This window comes from Branchiostoma floridae, chromosome 11, assembly GCF_000003815.2.
Source record: "Branchiostoma floridae strain S238N-H82 chromosome 11, Bfl_VNyyK, whole genome shotgun sequence".
NCBI lineage: Eukaryota > Metazoa > Chordata > Leptocardii > Amphioxiformes > Branchiostomatidae > Branchiostoma > Branchiostoma floridae.
In genome coordinates this window covers 2063896-2087356 of record NC_049989.1, presented here as the reverse complement: position 1 = coordinate 2087356, position 23461 = coordinate 2063896, and the positions used below count along the sequence as shown (strand labels likewise).

Genomic DNA, 23461 nt, shown 5'->3' with positions numbered 1-23461 from the left:
GAGCTAGGCACCAATTACCAATGTTTTACGTAGAACTTTTCTTTTAGGTTTTGCAACCATCGTCTTGTGCTCCCAAGACACTAAAAGCTGCATGATATTGAAGGTCAGAAGGGTTGGATGACCAAAATTTTCAAGAAATAAATCTGCTTGGTCATCTTTTAGTATCTTAATTCATCTCTTTATAATGAAAAAAAAGGGGGGCCTAAAATTCACTGGATTGTGCAGAAGAGGTGTCAACCTTTAGGCACCAATCTCAGCGGGCCGTGTGAAAATTTGCCACCTAATTCCTCTGTCCCCAGGCCGATGGGAAATGAGGAAGACGGACAGGTGTAAAGTTTAAAAATGGAGGGGAGAACTGGATCTACAGGAAGTAGCGACGATATGGCGGTAAATCTTTCTCAATTAGACTGTCCTCGTCCGATCATGTGACACCGCTGTCACGCACAGGAAGGCACTTTATCATCTTTTGTCACCTCTGTCACATGGGGCAAAAGGTCTGGTTCCTACCACAGCCATAACAGGGCAAAACTGCAGTCAAATTCCGCGATACAAAAGCGCATCATCCATTTTGGTCTTCCACATCAAGTGTGTGGCATTATGAACAGGAAGTTACGCTCCCATGGTACCTCTGTCATCACTACTAACAGCAGGCAGAAGAAGCTAGGACAGTAGGAACCTGTCTAAAATCAGGCAATGTCAGCAGCAGGGCTATCTCTAACTTTAAGTTTATTTAAAATTTATTCCACTCATTGTTGTGGGAGCAACTTTTCGTTGTTACTTCAAAACTATATCACAATATATTCCAGTTCTTAACTTTGATTCTTACTTTCCTAGTTGTTGTTTGTAGTTGTAGTTTGTACACTTTGAACGTTTGGAATAAAGTTAACGCTCATTGCACAACCATTGTATCAGGTATAATGTATGCCAAATAAAACGGATTATTAACAACTACAAACTTTCTATTCTTCTCTTTCCTTCTCATCCTTTCTATACTGGTGTACTAATCTAACATCATTAATGATAAATATGATGTGGTCTAGTGCTACATTCCAATCAAACAGTGGTGCTAATCATAATACTATCAAACTATAATCATAATCTAATGCAAACAAATCAAAACAAGAACGATGGTAACATTACCACTCAAAAAGTATCATACACATAATTTGACAATGTGACTACAGAGCAGGCTAACCTGAAGCAAGCACACCGGAACAAGAGGTGTAAAAAACACCACATCCCCGAGCGGAAGTCAACTTCAAAAACTGACCCAAGGGACGCATTTGTCAATGTTGTAAACAAAACTATTGATAGGGAATTACTATCTAATTTTTACACTTCAACAAGGCATGGAGGGTAGTTTCTACCAGGCTAACTATGCTGGCTGTAGGGAGAATAGTTTGTTGAGGAGTTTTCCCACAATAGAGTTTCATTGGCCAGCACAATTTGGATAGGGAAATTGTTAACCCTAGCATGGATATAATGTCCTTGCATGGACTGACTCCTGTGGTCAATTATACCAAAATTGCCCAATTCTACAAACCTTACTTCAGGACCTGTAGGAAGGCCTGTTGGAGGCTAATTCTAATGGCAGACGATTATTCATAATGGCAAAATTATTGCTAGGAAATTTTCATCTAAATTTTACACTTAATCAAGGCATTAGTTGAGGACATAATTACTCAAAAATAAAAGTAAGGGCAAAGATAGATTTAGAAATCCAAGATGATATCATGCTCAAACCATTACTTACAGGAGAGCAAGAAAATTCACACCATTGTCAGAGTTGTAACATTGTTATCTCAGAATCAGCGAACTTTGGAGACCTCCCATAGACCCTTCCTGTACCAAGGGGATGCTTACAACTCGACAAACATAATACCACGGCAACCCCTGACCCGGGAAAGGACAGACATCTGCCTAACTGCAGAAATTATCAAATTTTTCCTGCTCAATTAAATGCTGGTCCCGGGCTAAGCCGTCCTTTTCTGTCTCAATGTAGTTTGGGAGACAAGCGAAGACACAGTGATTCCCCCGGTGGGCAGCATTAGAGCAGCTCCGGAAGGACATGAATTGCTTTTATGAATTGAGTTGATCAACTTCTTCAAGCTCAATCGGATACAAAATTGGATCAGAAGGGTATAGATTACAGGGTGCAACAGTCCGCGGAGATACGGCGACTCTTTCACCGGACGGTTTTGTTATCCTGACAACGGGAGACTGCTTTGTGTCAGAACGGATGAGCGAGCTTGATGCGCGGTCACCTTAGCAATGAATGCGACGCGTCACATTAATTATCGGACGTCGTTATAATCCTGAGTGGTAATTGAACAAGAAGAAAGGCGAGGTCGCGAGACCACCTGCTTGTTTGTAAAACACCTGTGAATCAGACAGCACCGTAAATCTCCCTGACACCGTCCTTTCTCTGGGTCAGGTATTGAATTTGTCTCCTATTTTCCTTGTTAAATTGAGCTGCAGTAATGAGAGTGTAATGTGGAATGGCATTGTAATGATTCAGGAGGACATTCAGTGACAAGGGATTACAAACCACAGAACGAAGCAGTTTCCATCTGTAGCTATTGAGAATGTACAGACATACCACAACCTGGGAAATATCTTAATTAAAATCCATGTAAAAAACAATGATGGTAAAAAAGAAAATGTAGGGCATTCAGAAACACCACTGTGACAAGAATTTTCTATCTGCATCTATTGAGACCGTACTGAGGTTCTGGAATGTGAAAAATATGACTCAGATGAATGTAAAAAAATACAAGTAGACCTGAGTCAAGAGAGACCATTTTTTGTGCCAATATCTGTGAAACTTGATCAAATAGATTTAAATCTTTGGCAGTTTTAGCAACATTGATAAAGGAAGGTAATTGTATCTAAAATCCCTCATATAATTATTCACTCCAACTAATTTACGTTTACACTTTTAATTTTCTCCTAAAGATAGAGTAATTTTGTAGCATGCAGTAACTCTTATAGTCAGATAACTATAAAACCATTAGTACCATTTCTGCATCATAATTCATAGGACATTTCTCATCTTTTCCCCTATTAAACCTGTCTCCTCAGTTAGTTCAGCTAAAACTCAAACTGACGTACTGTGTGCAAACTGTGTCATCATCATTATGCTTGGACAAATACACTTTATTAGGCTGCCCTACAGCGAGACTCCCCTGAATCCAGCTGGCAATTAAAGGTGTCTGTGTGGTTGTGCATGGCCTGGGGCAAGCGCACTGTGAAGCCAGCAGGACGCCTCACTGGCCCTTTTTACTACTGCCAAACGCTGCTGTTTCATGCTAGAAACACTTCAAAAGTCAAGCACAAGCTTAAAAGCAGGACTGGAAGAAAGTGTGATGAATGTTTTTCACCTAACGGCTACTAGGAGAGATATTAACGATCAAAATTATTTTCAATTGATGCCAAGGCAAGTGTTTTTCCTCCCTGGCCCTTTTTACTACTGCCAAACACTGCTGCTTCATAAAAGAAACACAAAATACAAGCACCAGGCTTAAAAGCAAGGCTGGAAGAAACCCTTGTGATGAATGTGTTTCACCTAACTGCTAGTAGGAGATATTAATAATCAAAATTATTTTCAATCCATGCCAAGGCAAGTCTTTTTCCTCCCAGAAGATGCCTCATCACTGGCCCTTTTTACTACTGCCAAACACTGCTGTTTCATAAAAGAAACACTTCAAAATACAAGCACCAGCCATACAGTCTTAAACTTAAAAGTGGGGCTAGAAACCCTCGTGATGAATGTGTTTGACCTAACGGCTAGGAGAGATATTAATAATCAAAATTATTTTCAATCGATGGCGGAGGCAAGTGTTTTTCCTCCCAGAGGGACGGGCTGGACTGTAATCTGCCTGGCGTCTGGAGCCACTGGGGGACAGCGAGGTGCCAGGCCAGGAAATCTGCCTTTTATCACACCGGCTGATTATGCCGCCATTCAGCTGGCGTGAATGGCCAATGACGTCCGGAGAGGTGGCGCGGCGTCTGTCCGTCACGACCACAATTCATGTCGGGAGATGCATCACCGCTTCATCCCTCGTTTGTGTGTGTGAGAGCGGCGGCGTTTCGGTGAGTAACACTAGCCGGAGCGAGTGAGGGGTCGCTGAATTATTTAGTAACACAGGGGCCATGTGGGTAGTGTCAAAGTTAACGACGCAACACCTTTATCTGGCTGGAAAAATGAAGCCACTCCATGGTGGTCGCTGTCATTACCCCGAACTTAATCTTGCTAGGATTTCAATATCGTGTAACGTGATGCCAGACACGCCGCAGTACTGTGGAAGTGACGGGACGTCACGTCGCGACCATTACAGAAAGATGCAGTGAACCTGTCAAGTTTGGCGCCCCGGACGAATTAAAATGACAAAAAAAGGGAAGTCGTGCACAAAATGACAGGCCGACATGACGGCAGGACAGAGGGTGCTGATGTATGTCTGATATCCCGTGCGATGGGAGGGCACCCAGAGGTCCCAGACCGGCATTTGGAAAGGGGAAGCCGGCAGAGACACCCGTCTGTAAAATGGCACCATATAAACCTACCCCGGCACTTCCTGAAGCATATCTCCCCCTGTGCAGAGATAGCCGATCAATGGACAAGATAAGCAGGAACAAGAATGTCCCCTAAATGGCCCAGGCTCCTCCAGCTCTCATCATTAGACCGCCCGGCAGAGAAATTACAGCGTGTAAACTGCCCCCGCTTAGCCGGCCGTCCCGTCACGGCCTGGCACAGACAGGTATTACCATAATCACCTGGTTATTATCGCCGATCCAACGCTCTCTCCTTTCTGTACATGATAGTTTCCGTACAATGTGTTCTGTGTGTGATACACCTAAGTGGACTTTTGCCTGGCGGTCAGTGTGAATGCAATACGGCGATCAAACTCTGCCACTACGTGTAACTACGGGTACTAAACTGTGGTGTCGGGTCGCAGTATCCAATCCGACAAAGCTTGTCTCCTAAGATCTCTTTCCCATATCGGTTTTGCCCCCTCAATCTGGGCGGATCAAACAGGGAACATTAAAGTTCGGGATTTCTATGACTAGAGGCAAACAAGCCAATAATGGAGTTGGGGTGGCACGGGGTCATCCATGAGGCAGTTGTGTCAGTCGTCGGACACAGAAACAATGTCTAACTTCCCTGCTATTACTTATAATACATTTAATGTTTTGCAATGATCGTATAGTTACAGATAGGTGTCAGTCGTCGGGGACAGATTCTGAAACATTATCTATCTTCCCTGCTACTACTAATACCCTGGTAAGCACATGCTTTCCAATGATTGCATAGTTACAATAGATAGGTGGTTACAATATTTTTCCAACCTCTTCACATTGAAACGATCAACAATAATCTTTAAACATATGTCGCCTAACCCGTTTATCAAACAAAACATTGTAGTCATACTATTCATCTTCCATTGCATGCAAAACCTTCAAAACCTTCAAGTAGAAATGGATTTAAAATAGCTGTTACTACAATCACATTACATCATTCAGTTTATCAATTTTACCTTAATGATTTGTTTGGCTTTGTTTGCAATTAGCCTTTGGGCTTGAATTTGCAATAAAGTTATTAATAGTGTTAATATAGTACAATCGGGATTTTCCGTGTCAGTTTTGAAGTATGACGAGAATTAACCTTAACTGTAAAACTTCAGCTCTGTACTCAGGATGTGGGCAGTTCAACAGTCGCACTTGAGACGACCTGCTAAAACACTTCCAAGTTCCACAGTATATGCGTAAGACAGATTGTTCCCCTCCCATCTATCCAACACTGCCATGTGTCAAACTGCATTTTCTCAGTTGATAAAAACTGTGCTGACAAACAGAGGACCTTTTGCAAATGACTGCGGTCTTCACCCTCCGACAACACTCCATTCATTTCACATTCGCGAGAAACAGAGACCCGGCGTGCCGTAGATTTAGGAGACAAGCATCGACGGACGGCCCGGGGCTGCATCACGCAGACCACCTGTATGATCATAGGTGTCTCTCCGTCGCGCAGGGACGACATTTATCAGGGGAAACTTCGCCTTGGGAGATTGCGACACCCCGGTCCACGTTCTTGCCATGACGGATTGACTCTGGGGTATCGTAGTTCAGACCTGACAGCGCACGTTCCTCATGGCGTATCACACACACCAAGATGTTCTTACCACAGTGACAAGAAAGGAGGAAACTGAAGTGGTATGGCTACGTGTCAGGGTCATTGGCACTAGCCAAAAGTATTACAGTAACTGCAAAAAGGTCAGGAGTTCAAATCTTGGTCGTTGTCGCTTATCCAACATGCATGCTACTGGAAAGGGTCACAGTCCTTAGGACAGGAATTGAAGCCATGGCCATTGTGTGTGTCGAAAAGAGCAAGGGGAATCTTCCTGGTACGAACAACAAACTATACAAAAGGTAGTTGGTAGTAGTAGAAGCTTATCTAGTAGTATCTACATCATCTGAGTGATCAAGAAATTCAGCATCAAAACATACTTCTTAGTTTGCATTTCACACTCCGTGACAGATTGAAGCTTTTAACAGTTGATTTATGAATGTGCATTAAACATTGTACGTCTTTGTTCAGTTTATCAATATGCTAGTCATGCTAGATTGTACTAGTATGATTACAACATGACATACAAAGTGACAGTGTCCAGGTCATTTCTACATAAATTTGTAAACTGTATTTGACCGATTTTAACTTTGGCTAAACTCCAAAAGGAAAAAACACAACAAAAACTCACTACCTGACGACGCTTATTTTGTCAGGACTGAAATGGGAAACACGTCAACATTTTCCCTACGCCTGCTTAAAACTGTGGGAAGATGTCGCACCTATCCTTTGAACAATGCCAAAGTGACCCACAAAGGTGTGAGTGATTAGTGCGAGGTGTGGTGCAGCTGGAGATAACACAGGAACAGGTGTTACCTGACGGACACCTGGTCCGGGGTGAGTGACACAGCTCAGGGATTCTGATACATGCCGATAACGACACAATGTGTGTCTGTGTTTCCAAACTGTTGTATCATTGTGTTTCACATTGTTATCTCCATGAAAAATGGAGATATACAAATGTAGTTTTGGGACAAAGGTCAAGGTCAATTTTGGGCCCCCTGGTATGTGACTTTGGTACTGCAGCAGAAATTCTGGATGTGCTATGGTCTTGATTTTTTAGTGGCAGATTGCACGTTTATTTTTTTGTCCCCTAGTTTTCTTTTACATTTATTTTGTCAGCAAGCACAAAAAGTGGTCATTTAAATTTCTTGGTTAATTTTTGTTTTACAAATTTTAATGTTTTCCATCCATTTTTCCTTTTCTAAAACAGCAAGCAATAAAATTGGTAAAATGTAAATTAAAGTAACCTCTATCTGTATCTGTATAGCTGGTATAAGTGCCCTTAAGTGCCCTTTGGTCATCTAGCTGTTAGCATTGTTTAATATAAAGCTTAGTCTAGTGAGGATGAGCCTACTAACAGTCACAACAAGTTTCACTGTACAATATCTCTATAGCTGTTAAAAATAATTTAACACCACTATTCTGGGTAACAACTCTGGTACTTGAAGGCATGACTATTTCTTACTCTTTTCTAAGCTGGTACAAAGACGATACCCAAAATGACCTCCACCCAAGCCCTTGTATCAAGAACAACATCGCACTCAAGCCCTTGTATCAAGAACAACATCGCGCTATCTTGTCTTAATCCTCCTACATTCTTCAAACGTCATCTTCGAGATGACTTCCTTCCTGTCTCCAGATGATTCACGTCTTAGCGGAGAGGATGTGTCATGTATCATGAGGAGGAGGATCCCTGGGGCATGTCTTATGAACATGCTGCTGCCAAGTTTGGTTACACTCAAGTTATGAGTGGTAGAATGTCTGTAAATCTTAATATTAGGTCAATGAATATAAATACTTGTAGTGTAGATGCACAGGGTAACAGCTTACTCAAGCAACATGATCTTCATTTTAGTTGTTAAATCTGTCTTTTTAGGCTTATGATAAGTTAAACACATTTTCATCTATTTCACGTCATGAAGTTCAGATTTTTGGAATCCAATCTTTTTTAAATCATGGAAAAAGTAACACTTGTATCCATCCCAATAAGCAAATTTCCATCCCAGGATGGAGAGACAGGTTCTGGAGACAGGGCTGATAACGTTCCTACTGTCATTACAGCCTGTATGGAAAGGGTAAAATTTTTGTCCATCCCAAAAAGAAAATTTCCGTCCCAGGACGGAGGGACAGGTCTGGTGGAGATAGCCCTGATAACAACCTACTGCTATTACGGCCTGAACGGAAAGGGTAAAATTTTTGTCCATCCCAACAAGAAAATTTCTGTCCCAGAACGGACAGAGGGACAGGTCCTGGAGATAGCGCTGTTAACAACCAACATCCCATTGCCCTCAAATGCCATGGGACTACCTTCACCCCTAACTAACTTTTTAAAACTTTTATAATGACATTCACAGGCACCATTCCATCAGGAGTTCCCTGGACTCCGACACTAATGGCCAAGGTAAGAAGAGTGCACCTGGAGGCACGCCTGACATTGCAGCCTGGTCGGGAACCTGTGATTGGCCCGAACACGGGGCGACATGCTGGGACCTGCAGGCCTTGGCTCCCCTCACCTGATATACATCATACCATAACCTGGTTATATGGCATATCAATGGGATGTCCCCCAGCAAACTCCTCTCATGCAGGGATTGAATTAATGAGACGTGTAATTCTATCAAGTAATTTCCTGGGCTTGTCCCACCAAACCGATGCACAAAGTACAGTCAAACCTGTTCTAGTGACCACCTCTACATAAGGATCACATGGACATCCCACTAAAGTCTAAACCGTCATGCACAAAGTACAGTAAAACCTGTTCTAGTGGCCACCTTTACATAAGGACCACCTGGCCATTGATATACAGAAAAACCTGTACTAGTGACCAATTCTACATAAGACCACCTCGACTCGGCCATTGATGTACAGTAAAACCTTTATTAATGACTCTACATAAGGACCACTTGGCCATTGATATACAGTCAAAACTTACAACTGACCACCTCTACATGTACATAAGGGCCACCTGACCATTGATATAAACATGTACAGTCAAACCTGTCCTAGTGACCACCTCCACATAAGGACCACCTGGCCATTGATATGAGTCAAACCTGTAACCATTACCGCCTCTACGTCTCTACCGCCACCTGGCCAATGTGACCACGTTTTGGTGGTCCCTTACATAATTTTTCCCATCGACAAGCATTAAGCAAAAGCACCACCGGTCAATAATAGACCAGACTTTTTCTATTCCCATAAAGTGGTTGTCTTGGGCTGTTTTACATTCTTGTGCTCAAAGTCACTTACAACATAGAAACTTTCAGACTGCAGTGACAGCAAAGTTACGACATAGCCACACTACCAACAATCACGGTCTCAATTACACTTGGCCCATAGTCCCGACTGCCAGTGTCCCTCTAAGCCTTTTATTAATTGGATAATCCCAGGCCATGCGTCGCTGTGCTTCCTCCTCTGGAGGAATCGTAATTGAGGTGACTACTTCATGGCGCCAAGCCGGACCCCCTGCACGACGCTACCTACCACACACGTGTAACCCGTACCCTTGGCTACACCAGAGGTTAGGATGCCTCCGAAGAGTCAACTACCCCTTCTAGACTTGGAAAGCAATCAAAACTTCCCATGTTATAATGTTACTACTGCATTTCACAACACGAAAGACACAAAGGGACAGCATAAGACAAATGATCCTTCCTTTTGGCCATAGACAGTATAATATGAAAGAAAAAAGAAGAGTCAACTACCCCTTCTAGACTTGGAAAGCAACATTATAATAACTACTGCATTTTACAATAGGAAAGACACAAGAAAGACAACATAAGGCATTAGATGACTAATGTTCCTTCCTTTTGGCCATAGACAGTGTAATACGAAAGAAAAAAAGAAGAGTCAACTACCCCTTCTAGACTTGGAAAGCAACATTATAATAACTACTGCATTTTACAATAGGAAAGACACAAGAAAGACAACATAAGGCATTAGATGACTAATGATTCTTCCTTTTGGCCATAGACAGTGTAATACGAAAGAAAAAAGAATGGAAATTACAATTTGGGGCAAGCCCTTTGGGAGGGGAGAAGTAGTGACCAACTAGTCATTGGTCTGTAATGTTACATGCCCACCTAACAAAGGGTTCTATCTGGGTCACACAGGCCAATTAAGGTCAGGAATGCACCAAACTTTCTGCAGGATCTGTAGGTTGTTATCGACATACACCCACACTATAAACAAGAGAAGTTATTCTGGGATAGTCTAATGCGCCCTCTTGGCCTGAAAGTTGAATGCACACACGTCACGACTGGCGCTATTCTGGGCTAACGAATGTAACTATCATTTTGGCCCAGAAATTCCACTTTATTGTTCTGGAAAGCGTGAAAGGATGGGTAACAAACATTCCTTGTGAACTTAGTCTTACCAAGAAGAAAACTAAGAAGAACTTCATTATAGCACAACTTTGCAGGCAACAGCCTGAGTATATATCGTGTACACATTACACATACAGCAAGGCATTATCAAAATTGACATTGTTCAAACTTATTACAAGTATTCTAAAACACATTTTAGAATTGTTTTATGATTTTACTTTAAATCACAAGTACAGACATTGAATGCCCGGCATTCATAAAAGTGGTATCTATTTCTCCTTGTCACAACTTGGGCCAACGTTGCCTTGAATGTGTGGGAAAGTACAGCACAGTTGTGACACCTGCTGTGGGAGATGAAAGCCACAGGCCCTATTTCCAATATTTCCTTAAGTTTAGTTCACATGGTATTCCCTCCTACACTGCCGTTTTCATCACTCTGGGCATATTGAATCCCTAAAGGTACTTAAATCATTCAGGTGAGGTTAGACTCTTTCAAGTACAAAGAAAACCAGGCTTGAAACGACGTCAGAACATCGCTCGAAGACTGGCTCTTATAAAAGAGAAGAACAGAGTGATATGTAACACCCCCTCCCCACTATTAAGTGCATTGCTAGGAATACAGTTTCCATTCTCTGCCTTTCAAAGGAGGAATATGACTTTTCCACACTCATATCATTGAAAAGGCAGCCAGAGGCACTCTTGGAGACACATTAATATCATCTTGAATGCGCAGGTACAAAATGCACATGGAGTCTACAGCATAGCCTTGCACAATCTAACAAAGGACACACACTTTCTGACTTGTTTGCCGTTTAAGTGGTATCTGTTTCTCCCTGTCACAACTGGCTTTGAGCAGCCGACAAACACAGGGCAGCACGCGAGTCAACATGATGCACCAATAATTTGGTCGTGAATGCTTTGAGGTAATTTCATATTGAATGCTTAGGTACAAATTGTACATGGAGTCTACCGTGTAGACTTGCACAATCTAAAGGACATACGCACTTTCTCCCTGTCACAACTGGCTTGGAGCGGCCGACAAACACAGGGCAGCGCACAAGTCAACATGATGCACCAATAATTTGATCGGGGAAACATCTCACTTGTCAGGGGCTGAAATTAAGGGCATAATTGAGGTGGCAGGTAATGGCAGAGCGGCTCCACTCTGGCTGCCGCGGCGCTGGGGGTCTTAACCACGAACACGGGGTCCGAATAACGGTCACGGGACGATCCATCTTCGAACACGCGTGGGGGGACTCTGCTCTTTGTCTTTGTTTAGATCCCTTTGTCCCAACAACTTTAACAGCTATACGTGAAGGCTATACAGGCAAGGTTAGTTGATGGCAACTTTAGACAGAGTATCACTGAACCATCTTGCAGGGATGCGTAGCGTACGTCTTTCTGATTTGATTCGTTAGACCGTACCTCCCTCGAAGGACGGTGGTCCTGCCCCGGCATGAGGTGATGTTGCCATCGCTGAAGGCAGGGTTGTCCATCAATCAGTTTATCTATCCGGACGACCAGAAATGGAAGACGCCTTCAGGGTGGCCGGCCCCACCACTCCTGACACCCTGCCCCCGAGACCCGCAACAATTTATCATCGCATTGTGAAGCGCCAGCCCCCCGACATGGAGATGAAATGATCTCTGCCATATTGCATGGCTTCTTCTGTATTGAAAATTGTTGTACGGGCTTTGAAATTTTGTTGTTGCTTTTTTGAAGGAAAATCCCTTGCCAAAAGTAGACTGCAAACACTTACTGTTACCGTTAGCTGGCCCTGACATGCAGATGAAATGATCTCTGCCATATTGCATGGCTTCTTCTGATGTATTGAAAATTGTAAAGGCTTTTAATGTTTTGCCTTTTGAAGGAAAATCCAGTAAAAAATCCAACACCCTGCTCTGGAAACACTCATTGTACAGTAGGACAGCTAGTTAAAACTTAACAAAGAATAGATATGCTGACTTTGCAGATGAAATGATCTCTGCCATATTACGTGGCTTCTTCTGATGTATTGAAAATTGTAAGGGCTTTTGATGTTTTGCTTTCTGAAGGAAAATCCATGCCATGTAGTGAGTGAAAACCCAACACCCTTCACTGTAAACACTTACTGTACTTTACGAATTGGTTAATTCAAACTTAGAATAGACGATGTTCTCTAAAAAAATCTTTATCCAACTCGTTTATCTACCAAAAATAATTCATCTACCATTGCTTGCAGAAAATAAGTTAGAAGACCCCACTCTCCAAGTAGAGGTTTGGGCCGCCAGTTTTTTTACATATTTTTAGGCTTTTTTGTTGGACTTTCTACTTACTTTTTATGTTACAGTACCATTTTCTTAGTGGCCAGTGGAGATAGAGAAAACAAAATACAAAACAAAGTACAAAATAAAAAGCCTAACAAAAGTAGAAAAACAGCCAGAGCTGAACCTCTGCTTTGCCAAATGGGTTTCGTTTTGTGAGGTGGCATTACACTACTGTAACATGTATCTCACCTGCATCCACCAGGAACTATCAGCCACCTGCTGCTGACCTTTGACCTACATCAGCCACTTAAAAGTATGGACTATAGCTGACTGAGATTCAGATTAACATTATCTTGACAGTTGTAATGGGTTCCGTCAAATTTGGCAGAAAATCTCCCTCCCATCCAGCTTCATCAAAATTACTTGAAGCCTTGTCAAGTCAGCTGATAAATATGATTTCCGTACGAGAGATAAGCGGTCGACTTGCTCTCCTCTCCACAGGCTGGCAGACGAACAGGGTTGGACAAGTCCACAAGCCGGATTGTCCAGGGCAAGTGCATGTCCTACCCCACTTGCCCTATCTGGCAAGTAAGAGTTTTTCCATAAAGGAGATTTTGCTATACATGTTACCTTTCACAGTCATAGTATCAAGCATTGGTCAACACAAAAAAATAGAGCAAACAATGAAAAAATTCCATTAATGGAATTGAAAATACTTTAGACAAATGTCATTTAAATGTCCGGACAAGGGAAAAGTTAGTTTGATTCTTTTCTATATGAGTGAGACTTTGATATACTTGTTACTTTTTGCAATCATGGAATCAATCATTGTTCAACACAAAAGAATAGATCAAATGATAAAAGAATTCTATTGCTGGAAGCAAAAATACGTAGAAAAATATATCTAAAATTTGGGGTAAGTGAAAAGTTGGTTTGGGCAAGTAAATTTTCTAGTATGTACTTGCCCAATAGGAGTCTGGACAAGTGTATTTGAGAGAACTTGTCCAACTCAGAAGAAGCTCCACTTCCACAGAGCGCTGCAGTATTGTCCTAATGAGTCTGAAAGTGGATGGCTCCCAGATCTCCGCCCAATCGCGCCGGACTGCCCATTCCTACCCTTAACAAGGCCTTTATCGCGAGATTTACTCCCAGATAGTTCCATAAATGTGTGCATTAGTGTCAGGGGCTGGCACCCGAGGTGATACGTTTGGAGCTGGCCTGCTGCGAAAACGACTCCCCGAGCTCCCATGCCCCCCATTCCACCCCCCGCTATCACATCCACTCAATTCCGACAGTTACTTCACTTACAGCGGCGGATCATTATATGATTAAGCCGTATACATGTTTGCCATTAACCTGTCCACTTGTGCCTCAACCCCACCGCACAGGTGATATATCTGCAATATCTACCTGCCAAAATTGAACGAGGATCACACTCTTGGGCCCGAGACAACATCGCTGCACCCTTTATCTTCATTGTCCTCAAACTCTGCTCCATTCTGGTGTAGTTGTTGCAAATAAAACACTTGTCTACTAATCATAACTTATCATTTTTCGATAAAAAAAGTGAAAAAATATCTGAAGTTTTCACTAGACAATTAATAAAACATTGATATCACTGCAACCTATATATCGTCCTTAAACTCTGCTCCATTCTGGTATAGTTGTTGCAAATAATACACTTGTCTTGTCTACGTATCATGATTTATCATTTTTAGATAAAAAAGCATAATAAACTCTTAAAACTCTAGTCAAAATAAGTTGACAATTAACATAACATTAACATCGCTGCACCCTTTATCTTCCTCGCCCTTAAACATTCTGCTCCATTCTCTGACATATACCAAACAGCTTTCCACTTTAACTTAAATATTTCATACCTGTTTAGGACGGTTTAGCCGCTATAATCTGGAGTCTGACAATCCAGAGGATTGCTCCTCTTTATCCGACTAGACTTTCTGGTGTTCTCTTCTTCACGATGCATTCATCATCGTCTATAAACTCTCCCCACCTGCTGATTACAAGTAGTGGTATTGTCACCTGTCTCCGCACCAAGGTGGTGATGGAACGCACACCTTCCGGCCCACTGCCAGGCTAACCTGACGCGTCCATCGGAGGGAAGCCTCCTAAGGCATGTCTAAATAAATGTTTTGTCATCTTCATCATTGCTCAGAGGTGTCAAGCAGGAACACAACAATTGCATGGCACTGCCTCAATGATTCTAGACAACAATGTGTAAAAAGCACATCACTTTTTCCACTCACAAGTGTCCCCAGGCAAACCTGACGCGTCCGTCTGAGGGAAGCCTCCCAAGGCACTTTTTGATAAACTTTTTGTCATCTTCGAGGTGTCAAGCATGGTACTGCCACTTATTGTATTGGGAGGATGCAAGAAACAAATAGTGAATGCAGAGAATAATGTATAAAAATCACATCACTTTTTCCAATCCTGATAAGTGTCCCCAGGCAAATCTGATGGGTCCGTCTGAGGCAGACCTCCCAAGGCACTTCTTCATAAATATTTTGTCATCTTCATCATTGTTCGCTGAGGTGTCAAGCAGGAACACAATATACATTGCATGGCACTGCCTATGATTGTATTGGGAGAATGCAAGAAACAAATAGTGATTGCATACAATGTATAAAATTCACATCATTTTTTCCACTCCTGACAAGTGCCCCCAGGCAGTTCTTAATGTTTCTCATCTAACTTCATCATTGCTTACTGAGGTGTCAAGCATATATTGTATGGCACTGCCTCCAATTATGCCACCAAAATGCAAGAAACAAAAAAAGATTGCAGACAACAATGCACGAAAATCACATCAGTTTTTCAACTTGGCCAAGTGTCCCCAGGCAGTTTGTCTCATCTACATTTTGTAACTTCATCATTCCTCACCGAGGTGTCAAGCAGGAATACATTTAATGTAAGTTTCATGGCACTGCCTGGAATTGTGCGAGCCAAATGCAAGACACAAAATTTATGTGATAATACAACAATGTATGACAATCACTTTTTCACTCCTGACCACACCAGACAGGTGTCCCCAGGCACTGACTGGATAAATCTTTTGCATCAGATTCATCATTTCTCACTGAGGTGTCAAGCAACACATAATACATACACATTATGGTACTGCGTCCACTTTTCTGAAAATGGAGCCACCGCAATGCAGAAAATAGATAGTGTACATGTATAAATATCACATCTTATAGACATTCCTGACAAGGTTCTCATCTTCAACATTGCTCACTGGAGTGTCCTGCAGGAACACAATCATACATGTACCTGTACATTGACTGGTACTGATGACTCCACTTTTTGGCTATTATGCGAGCATCACAACACTAGTTCCACTCCTGACAAGGGTCCCCAGGCACTTCTTAACAGTTTTTTTTGCTCCTTAATCATTGCTTACAATAGTGATTCCAGACAGCCATTGTCAACGTATAGAAATGATATCACCTTTTCCCATTTCTTACAAATGCCCCTAGGCACTTCTTAACATTTTTTTCCTCATCTTTTGTCATTGCTCAGGGATCGAGTAGGAATATACACATTGTCAAAACATGTCTACCCTGGTATTGCATGGCACTGCCTATAATTGTATCAGGAGAATGCAAGAAACAAATAGTGATTTCATACAACAATGTATATAAATTACATCGCTTTTTCCACTCCTGACAATTGTCCCCAGGCACTTGCTAATAAATTTTTCCCATCTTCATCATTGCTTACTGAGGTGTCAAGCAGCAACACGTATCACAATATAATGTATGGCACTGTGTAAAATTGTATTGGGAGAATGCAAGAAACAAATAGTGATTGCAGACAACAATATACACAAATCTTTATCCGTTCCAAACAAGGTTAAAGCAATCATATAGGACCTGGTATGAAATCCGAGAATGACTAGTTTGCGAGAGAACCAGTCAGAATGCAATCCAAAAACAATTGGACAGGGTACCAATTCAATCAGGTCAATGACACACAAAGTTTCCATCACCACACAAAGTTTCCATCACACTCACAAAAGTGTTATCTGTTGTGAAGAACGATGCCTTTTCACCTTTTCAGACATTTTGCCAACAAGGTACGCCACTCTTATTTTATCATGACAATATACCGGGAGTGTTTTGACCTTCGAATAAGTAGTACAAGGTAAACAAGGCCGTTTACCAGCTAGCGTTTTTGAAGGAACTTGATTTGTTCTCAAATGTAATGTCCCTCCTGAGAGCTCGGGAAGACACCTCGCCATATTTCACGGTGAACCGCTGGCCTCTGCCCTTGTATTTGTCTTCATTCTGAGCTGATAGCCACACACGGCCTTTCTGTTTATGGCACATGATATTTTACTGTCACTTATCCGTGTGGAGTACCACGGGAGGACTCCAGGTAAAGGCACCGCCCTGTCGAGCCATGCGTTTTAGTCAAATCCTTCCCAGGCATCCATATATCATTGCGCATTTCCTTTTACAGATCAGCGGCGGAGAATGCTTGCTGTAAAGATTTTGTCACAATCTGCTGTCATCAAGGTCTTCTGAGGTATCGTCGGTTGTACGTCCTCGCCAGGTTGTAAAAACCACAAGAAAAACTTTTCCATTAACAATTTGACAAGTTTGGGCCAAGTCAGCTCCTACAGCTTTCATCACTACGGCAACTTTGGCATCTACTGGGGTGATGGCAGCCAAAAGCACGAGATGGCAGCCAAAAGCACATTCGTCTTCCTGACAAACATCTCGAAAATTTGTTTGAAAACATCTTCAGAGCTTTAGAAATGGCCCTTTTGCAAATCTGAAGCGCTTTGTGGAAACACATTGTCGAATCTTAATGCCCAATATGGCTTACATTATGATGCATTGATATAAAAGGACAGAGCACAATCGGTTTGTGTTAAAAGTGGACAAGGAAGCAATTGCTGAAAATTACAACTTGCAGGAGTTTGACCATATATATATATATATATACAACAAATGTACTTCATATTAGGATGTACAAAAAGAAATGAAAAGAATGCAAAAAGGTACCAAGATATACTACTGCTGTGCAAAGACTAACGGTACATAGGATTAGATCTCAGTTTATTTTCTCCTCTCAAAAATTCACTGAGCAGTCTAGAAAATGTACTTAAGTAATAAATGTCTTAAATACCCGAGCATAATGTTTCCATGACAAGCTACTACATGTACCAAAATTTCTGTGAGAACTTGTATTACCACTAGTTATACTTCTACAGCAATTAAAGTTATCTACAAAAACATGTTGAACCCCTACTTTTTCTTTGCCAATTTTTGTTCTGATGAAAAATCACTCATTTACCTATACTTTACCAGCTTCATTGAAAATTGTGTGGTTAGAATGATATGGCACTTAGGCCCAATGCTACATGTACAAGACTGCCCATCTGAAAGTTGCCTGGGGCCACAATCCCTTTAATACAGCAGATTATAAAAGGCTTATTCCAATAAAGAGGTCCTTTTTTGAACCTCTTTGATCACGTATTTGTGCCGCACCTGCTGCAATACCATTATGGTGATTAGCATCTCAGGTTCTTTTCAAAACTTCTTTGATGTCTCTTTGTGCTAAATCTGCTTCAATACTGTCAACACTGGCATAATCAACCTGTTACTTAGCTCTAGTTACAGGTGCGCAGATTGTTAAGATAATGCAATATATGGTGGTTCATGTGTCAGTGACACAGTTTTCAATGATCAAAAGGTGTGGTATAGGGTACTTGTACCGAAGCTTAAAGAAATTCACCGCATAATAATTCAATCACATAATACATGTACAACTTTGTACAGTGTGCAGGCCACAGGCCAAAACCTTTGCAGAATTGTTCCCTTATTTTTGTAACAAGTAAAATCTACCACCAGGTCCTGATCTTAGAAAGCATTCTTGGGGAATCAAGAGTAGACGAGAAAGATGAAACAAAACTGTTTTTTGTATCATTTTTTTATTCTCTCATTCAGCATTATATTATGTACTGCAAATGTTGAAGTGTGGTTTTAAGTTTGCAATTTTAACCACCCCTAAAATTTTTGAGCTGTCTTCATTGTTCTAGCTAAATTAAATCCCCACAAACTTAAAGCCATTTACCATTACTGCATATTAAGTTTTTCCCCTTATTGTCATTTATCTAAATTCATATTCATCTGCCCCAGTTCTTATTTAATCGGAGTGGTGCTTGGCAGGCTTGGTGAGGGATTGCGTCGGTGTAGAAAATCTGATGGGAGAGAAACCCAACAAGGGAGCAGGACTTAGCCGACCTCTGTGTTGTCCTCCACCGAATCCCGCCTGAATCCCAGCTCTCCCCGCCACCTTTGTAGTGAGGGATCGGACACGAACACATCATCCCACGGAGGATATCTCTCCGGTAATCACACTTTTGAAGTCTTTTTGAAGGTGTGCGCAACAGACAACCAACACACAAAAACATCATCCCACAGGAGCTCATATCAAAGGTTAGCGGGTATGAAAAGATATAACGGAGATAGGCCACTGAAATATGGTGGATCCCGCCATGGCTTCTTCCGAAGTACGCTAAGCTACGCCGAGCCCGACTACCCACGCTGCCCACACGGAAGATAACGGTAGCCTTACGTACGTTACAGATACAACTGCAAATTTGATTGGTCATTTTGAATTTGTTTAAATTTTCCTTTGACAAACAGGTAAAAAAATTTTAGCCAAGACAACCACATCCCCATTGTCCAACTTGGGTGGAAAAAAAGTCTCAGTTCATGTATCATTGAGATGCAACAATTATTTGAGAAACAAACTTAATATTTGTCAGGATAATGTGAATGGTAGGACCACTTTGAAACCTAAGATTCAAAATTTTTTTGGTTTTCATATTAACTGTCTTGATATCTAACTGCCGCGTTTAGAAAATACCAGGTACATGGCCCTACAAGACTATAACCATTCCTTCCACCTGTGGTGAAGCTTTCAAATAATAACAAATTAAAATGTTTTGACGTCTTTTTCATGTTCTCTGATTCAGCACACTTTTCTTACAGGTTTTATGAAGTTCTAAATACATTATAGACTGTGTGTGAAATGCCTTTGACTAGGCTTACTGAAAGCTACTTTTATAGATGGTCTACATCAAAGACCAACCAGTAAGACACATAGCAGATGCACTTTACTAGACAACAGGTGTACGTGTAAAAGGTAAGTCTCATCCTCAGCACATAGCCACTGCCAGGAAAGACTTTTTTGGGACCAAAAAGTGGTACCACTTTCTTCACAAAGACCAACCAGTAAGACACATAGCAGATGCACTTTAAAAGATAACAGGTGTACGTGTAAAGGTAAGTCTCATCCTCAACACATAGCCACTGCCAGGAAAGACTTTACGGTAAGCACAGGTGGCGGCATTAGGAAGATCTCTTTCCTGATGTCATCACGGCTGAGTCAAAAATCTTCCCTTATCCTATAACCTTTGTGGCACTTAAGGAAAGTTTCATCACTTCCAGCTTTGGCGATTGCTACTTAGTCCGTTGTTTCGGCCGTTTCCAGAGTGATGAAAGACGGTGAGGTATGCAGAAACATGTCATTGAGACAGTGATCGGGGTCAATGGCAGTGAGACTTTTGCTGGGTTGAACAAAGTTGAAATGTTATCGTATAGAGGCTGTTTTAACCCACTTTTGGCATGTATCATATGAGCTGGACAGTAGTAGTACAAAATTATTCATATGCATAAATTTATTTATTTAATCATCTCCAGACATGTGGGTAGCCCCTTCAACTTATTTGAAGTTGATTTCCAAGGGGGCCCACTACATAAATAACAAAAACGAAATGTATTACATTCAGTAAGACAACCAGAGGACAACAAACAGTATATACAAATAAACCGTAGCGTCATTACCAAGGACATAAATGTATGCATGTACAACTCTGCACACTACCAGCTACCCTCATAGCCTACTCCTTTGTCTATCTGTGTAAAGGGCAGTTAGGGTAGCTAACTTGAGAATCTGAGACCCTGTGCTGGGAGGGAAGACCATCACGTGGTCTATAGAGTGGGGTGGGGAGGACTGTTGTTTTGTGTATTGCCCATTCACAAGTTTTCATATAGCCAATCAGGTCCAGGTTCAGGTCTGGACTGGGACCTGATCCTCTGGACCTGGACCGCACCTGTACCTGAATGTTCTGTACCGGTACTCACCCTATAGAGGACCCAACACTAAAGCTCACCTCAGTCTGGAGACCCTGTGCTGGGAGGAAAGACCATCACGTGGTCTATAGAGTGGGGTGGGGAGGACCTGGAATGCTAAGGTCTAAGGTCTAGAGGACCCAACACTAACGCTCACCTCAGTCTGGAGACCCTGTGCTGGGAGGAAAGACCATCACATGGTCTATAGAGTGGGGTGGGGAGGACCTGGAATGCTAAGGTCTAAGGTCTAAGGTCTAAGGTCTAAGGTCTAAGGTCTAAGGTCTAGAGGACCTAACACTAACGCTCACCTCAGTCGGGAGACCCTGTGCTGGGAGGAAAGACCATCACGTGGTCTATAGAGTGGGGTGGGGAGGACCGGGCGTCAAACGTGGCCGGGGTTCGAGGAGCGCTGCCTCCGGACCCCGAACTACTGCTAAGCTGGTCCTCCTGTTGAAGAACCTCACGGCGACCGGAATTTGAACCTGTACAGAACAACATTCAACATTATGAAGTTTCATTGCTTAAAGTGTTGTGCTTCAGTAGTAACTTGTAGGGCTAGAAATACCACATGCCTATGCAAGTTTGTGCAATGTAAAATTGGTATGGTCGAGCACCCTCAGACGAAACTGCTTTTATCCACTGTTACCTGGCATTAGAATAAGCTTACACACATCAAGAATATTATATGTCTTTGAATAACTATTTTAGGTTGTGCAAGTAATTTTCTTCTGGTGCAAGTAACTTTTGGTTCAACTTTCACTGGTGCAATTTTACCCTAAATTGTATGTAGAGCCCTGAGTTGAGTTGAGTTTATTTAGATCCACACTTACGCCTCATAAGAGGCTTCTTCCTGTGGTCTACACATTCATATTAACAGTACATTCATATTCATGTTACAATTTAAAAACATACAGAGACATACAAAGTGAGAAAAAAAGACAAATTAAAGTCGAAACCGGTAGTTTTTTTTTTTTTTTTTTTTTTTTTTTTTTTAATTTTTTTTTTCAAACTTTATTAACATTTACATAACAATACATTCACATAACAATCAGATAACATTATAATACATAAAAGTAGTTGTGATCAGACTGTATCACCTTACAAGGCTATTTCTATACTATTATTTACCCTGTTCTTAAAATGCGCAAAGTTTGGTTTCATGTTTTTCACATAACATAGGTATATACAGTATTTCGCCAAGAGAATATAATATATAAGTGTGGCACTGGCAGTACGATGGCAGCATACACCATACACAATCAAATTTTCATCCAGCACTATATCTTGGTTTTCGTAGCTCCTCCACCAAAGACAGAATTGCTTCCAAAAAATTTTAACCTCTTTGCAGTACACAAATAAATGTACTATGGTATGTTTTTCCTTACAGTTATTGCATCGGTCGGTTTTTACTAGATTCGTTTTTTTTAACCAGCTGTTTGTAGGTAGGAAATGGTGAATTATCTTGTACTGAAAATATTGTAAATTGGTTTCTTTAGTGACAATAAAGGCGGTAGTATAAACTTTCTCGATGTTGTCTTTGCCAATTTTACGTATGATTTCGTTTTCTCTAGTGGGTGGTACAACTTGTTTTTCTATAAGGGTATCGTATATCTGCTTACATGTTGTTGTGAGGGGATGGATTCTCTCCGTGTATTCAATGATATTTTTAGAGGCGCACTTTTTTCCATTGTTTTTTATATTATCTTTCCAATTTTTTGGTATTGCCGCTTTTATAGAATTGTAATTCAATATTTGTCGTGAATCCATGGTCAAACCATATAAATTGTGTAGGTCTTTGTTTGTAAGAAAAGATCCATCCTCGTACAACAAATCATTCAGATAGATAATTCCGGCATCTATCCAGATTTTGTAATATATCGGTGCATTCTTTACTAAAATAAATCTATTGTTCCACAAAACTTGCGAACATATTTGTCTGTGTGTTTTGGGTTCGTATCCTATCACTTCTTCCCATGCAACTAAAACATCTTTGTAAAATAGGGGTATGTCGTTAAGATCTAACTGAGAAGTAGCGTAATTGCATCGGAAAATCAAGAAACCTCCCCATCTTGCAAACAAGTGCTCTTTTTCTTTTGATGGGTCCATTACAAATCTTTTAATCCATATGGCTTTTAAGGCCTTGTTCATTACATTAAAATCGATCATTTTAAGTCCACCTTGACATTTTTTGCCAATCAGAGTTTTCATTTTTACTTTTGGAGGTTTCTCTCGCCAGATATACTTGAATATGTATTCGTTTACTTGTTTCACAAATTGGGGAGGGACATGCATGACTGAACAAATATAGATCAACTTAGAGATGCCGATGGTTTTCACAATCAATATCCGACCAATCAAGGTCAAGTTTCGTTGTTTCCATATGCTGCACGCTTGTACCATTTTTGTATAATTCTTATCAAGGTCTTCCTTATAGCATCTATGTCTGTCATGGCCAAAGTGCGCGCCCAGTGCTTTAATGGGACCGTCAGGCCAACGGATAGGGAGTGGCTTATCTTGTCTATCTTTGTTTGAGCCTATCCACATAGCTTCAGTTTTTCCATAATTTAGATCAAGACCACTACAATCCTTAAAGAGGTT

The 23461-nt window shown here is 41.3% G+C and overlaps 1 protein-coding gene across 5 annotated transcripts in view; it reads right to left on the bottom strand.

Moving 5' to 3' along the window:
* Window positions 1–23461, bottom strand: part of LOC118425597 (breast carcinoma-amplified sequence 3 homolog) — a 106950-nt gene that overhangs the window by 10445 nt on the left and 73044 nt on the right. For 4 of the 5 annotated variants that reach the window (XM_035834538.1, XM_035834540.1, XM_035834541.1 and 1 more), the window contains one exon: window positions 21172–21345. In XM_035834538.1, the coding sequence (XP_035690431.1) occupies window positions 21173–21345 (173 nt within the window). In that variant the 3' untranslated portion in view covers window position 21172. Of the gene's footprint in view, window positions 1–18733; window positions 19020–21171; window positions 21346–23461 lie in introns of those variants that run through there. The other variant, XM_035834539.1, reaches the window with a different exon arrangement.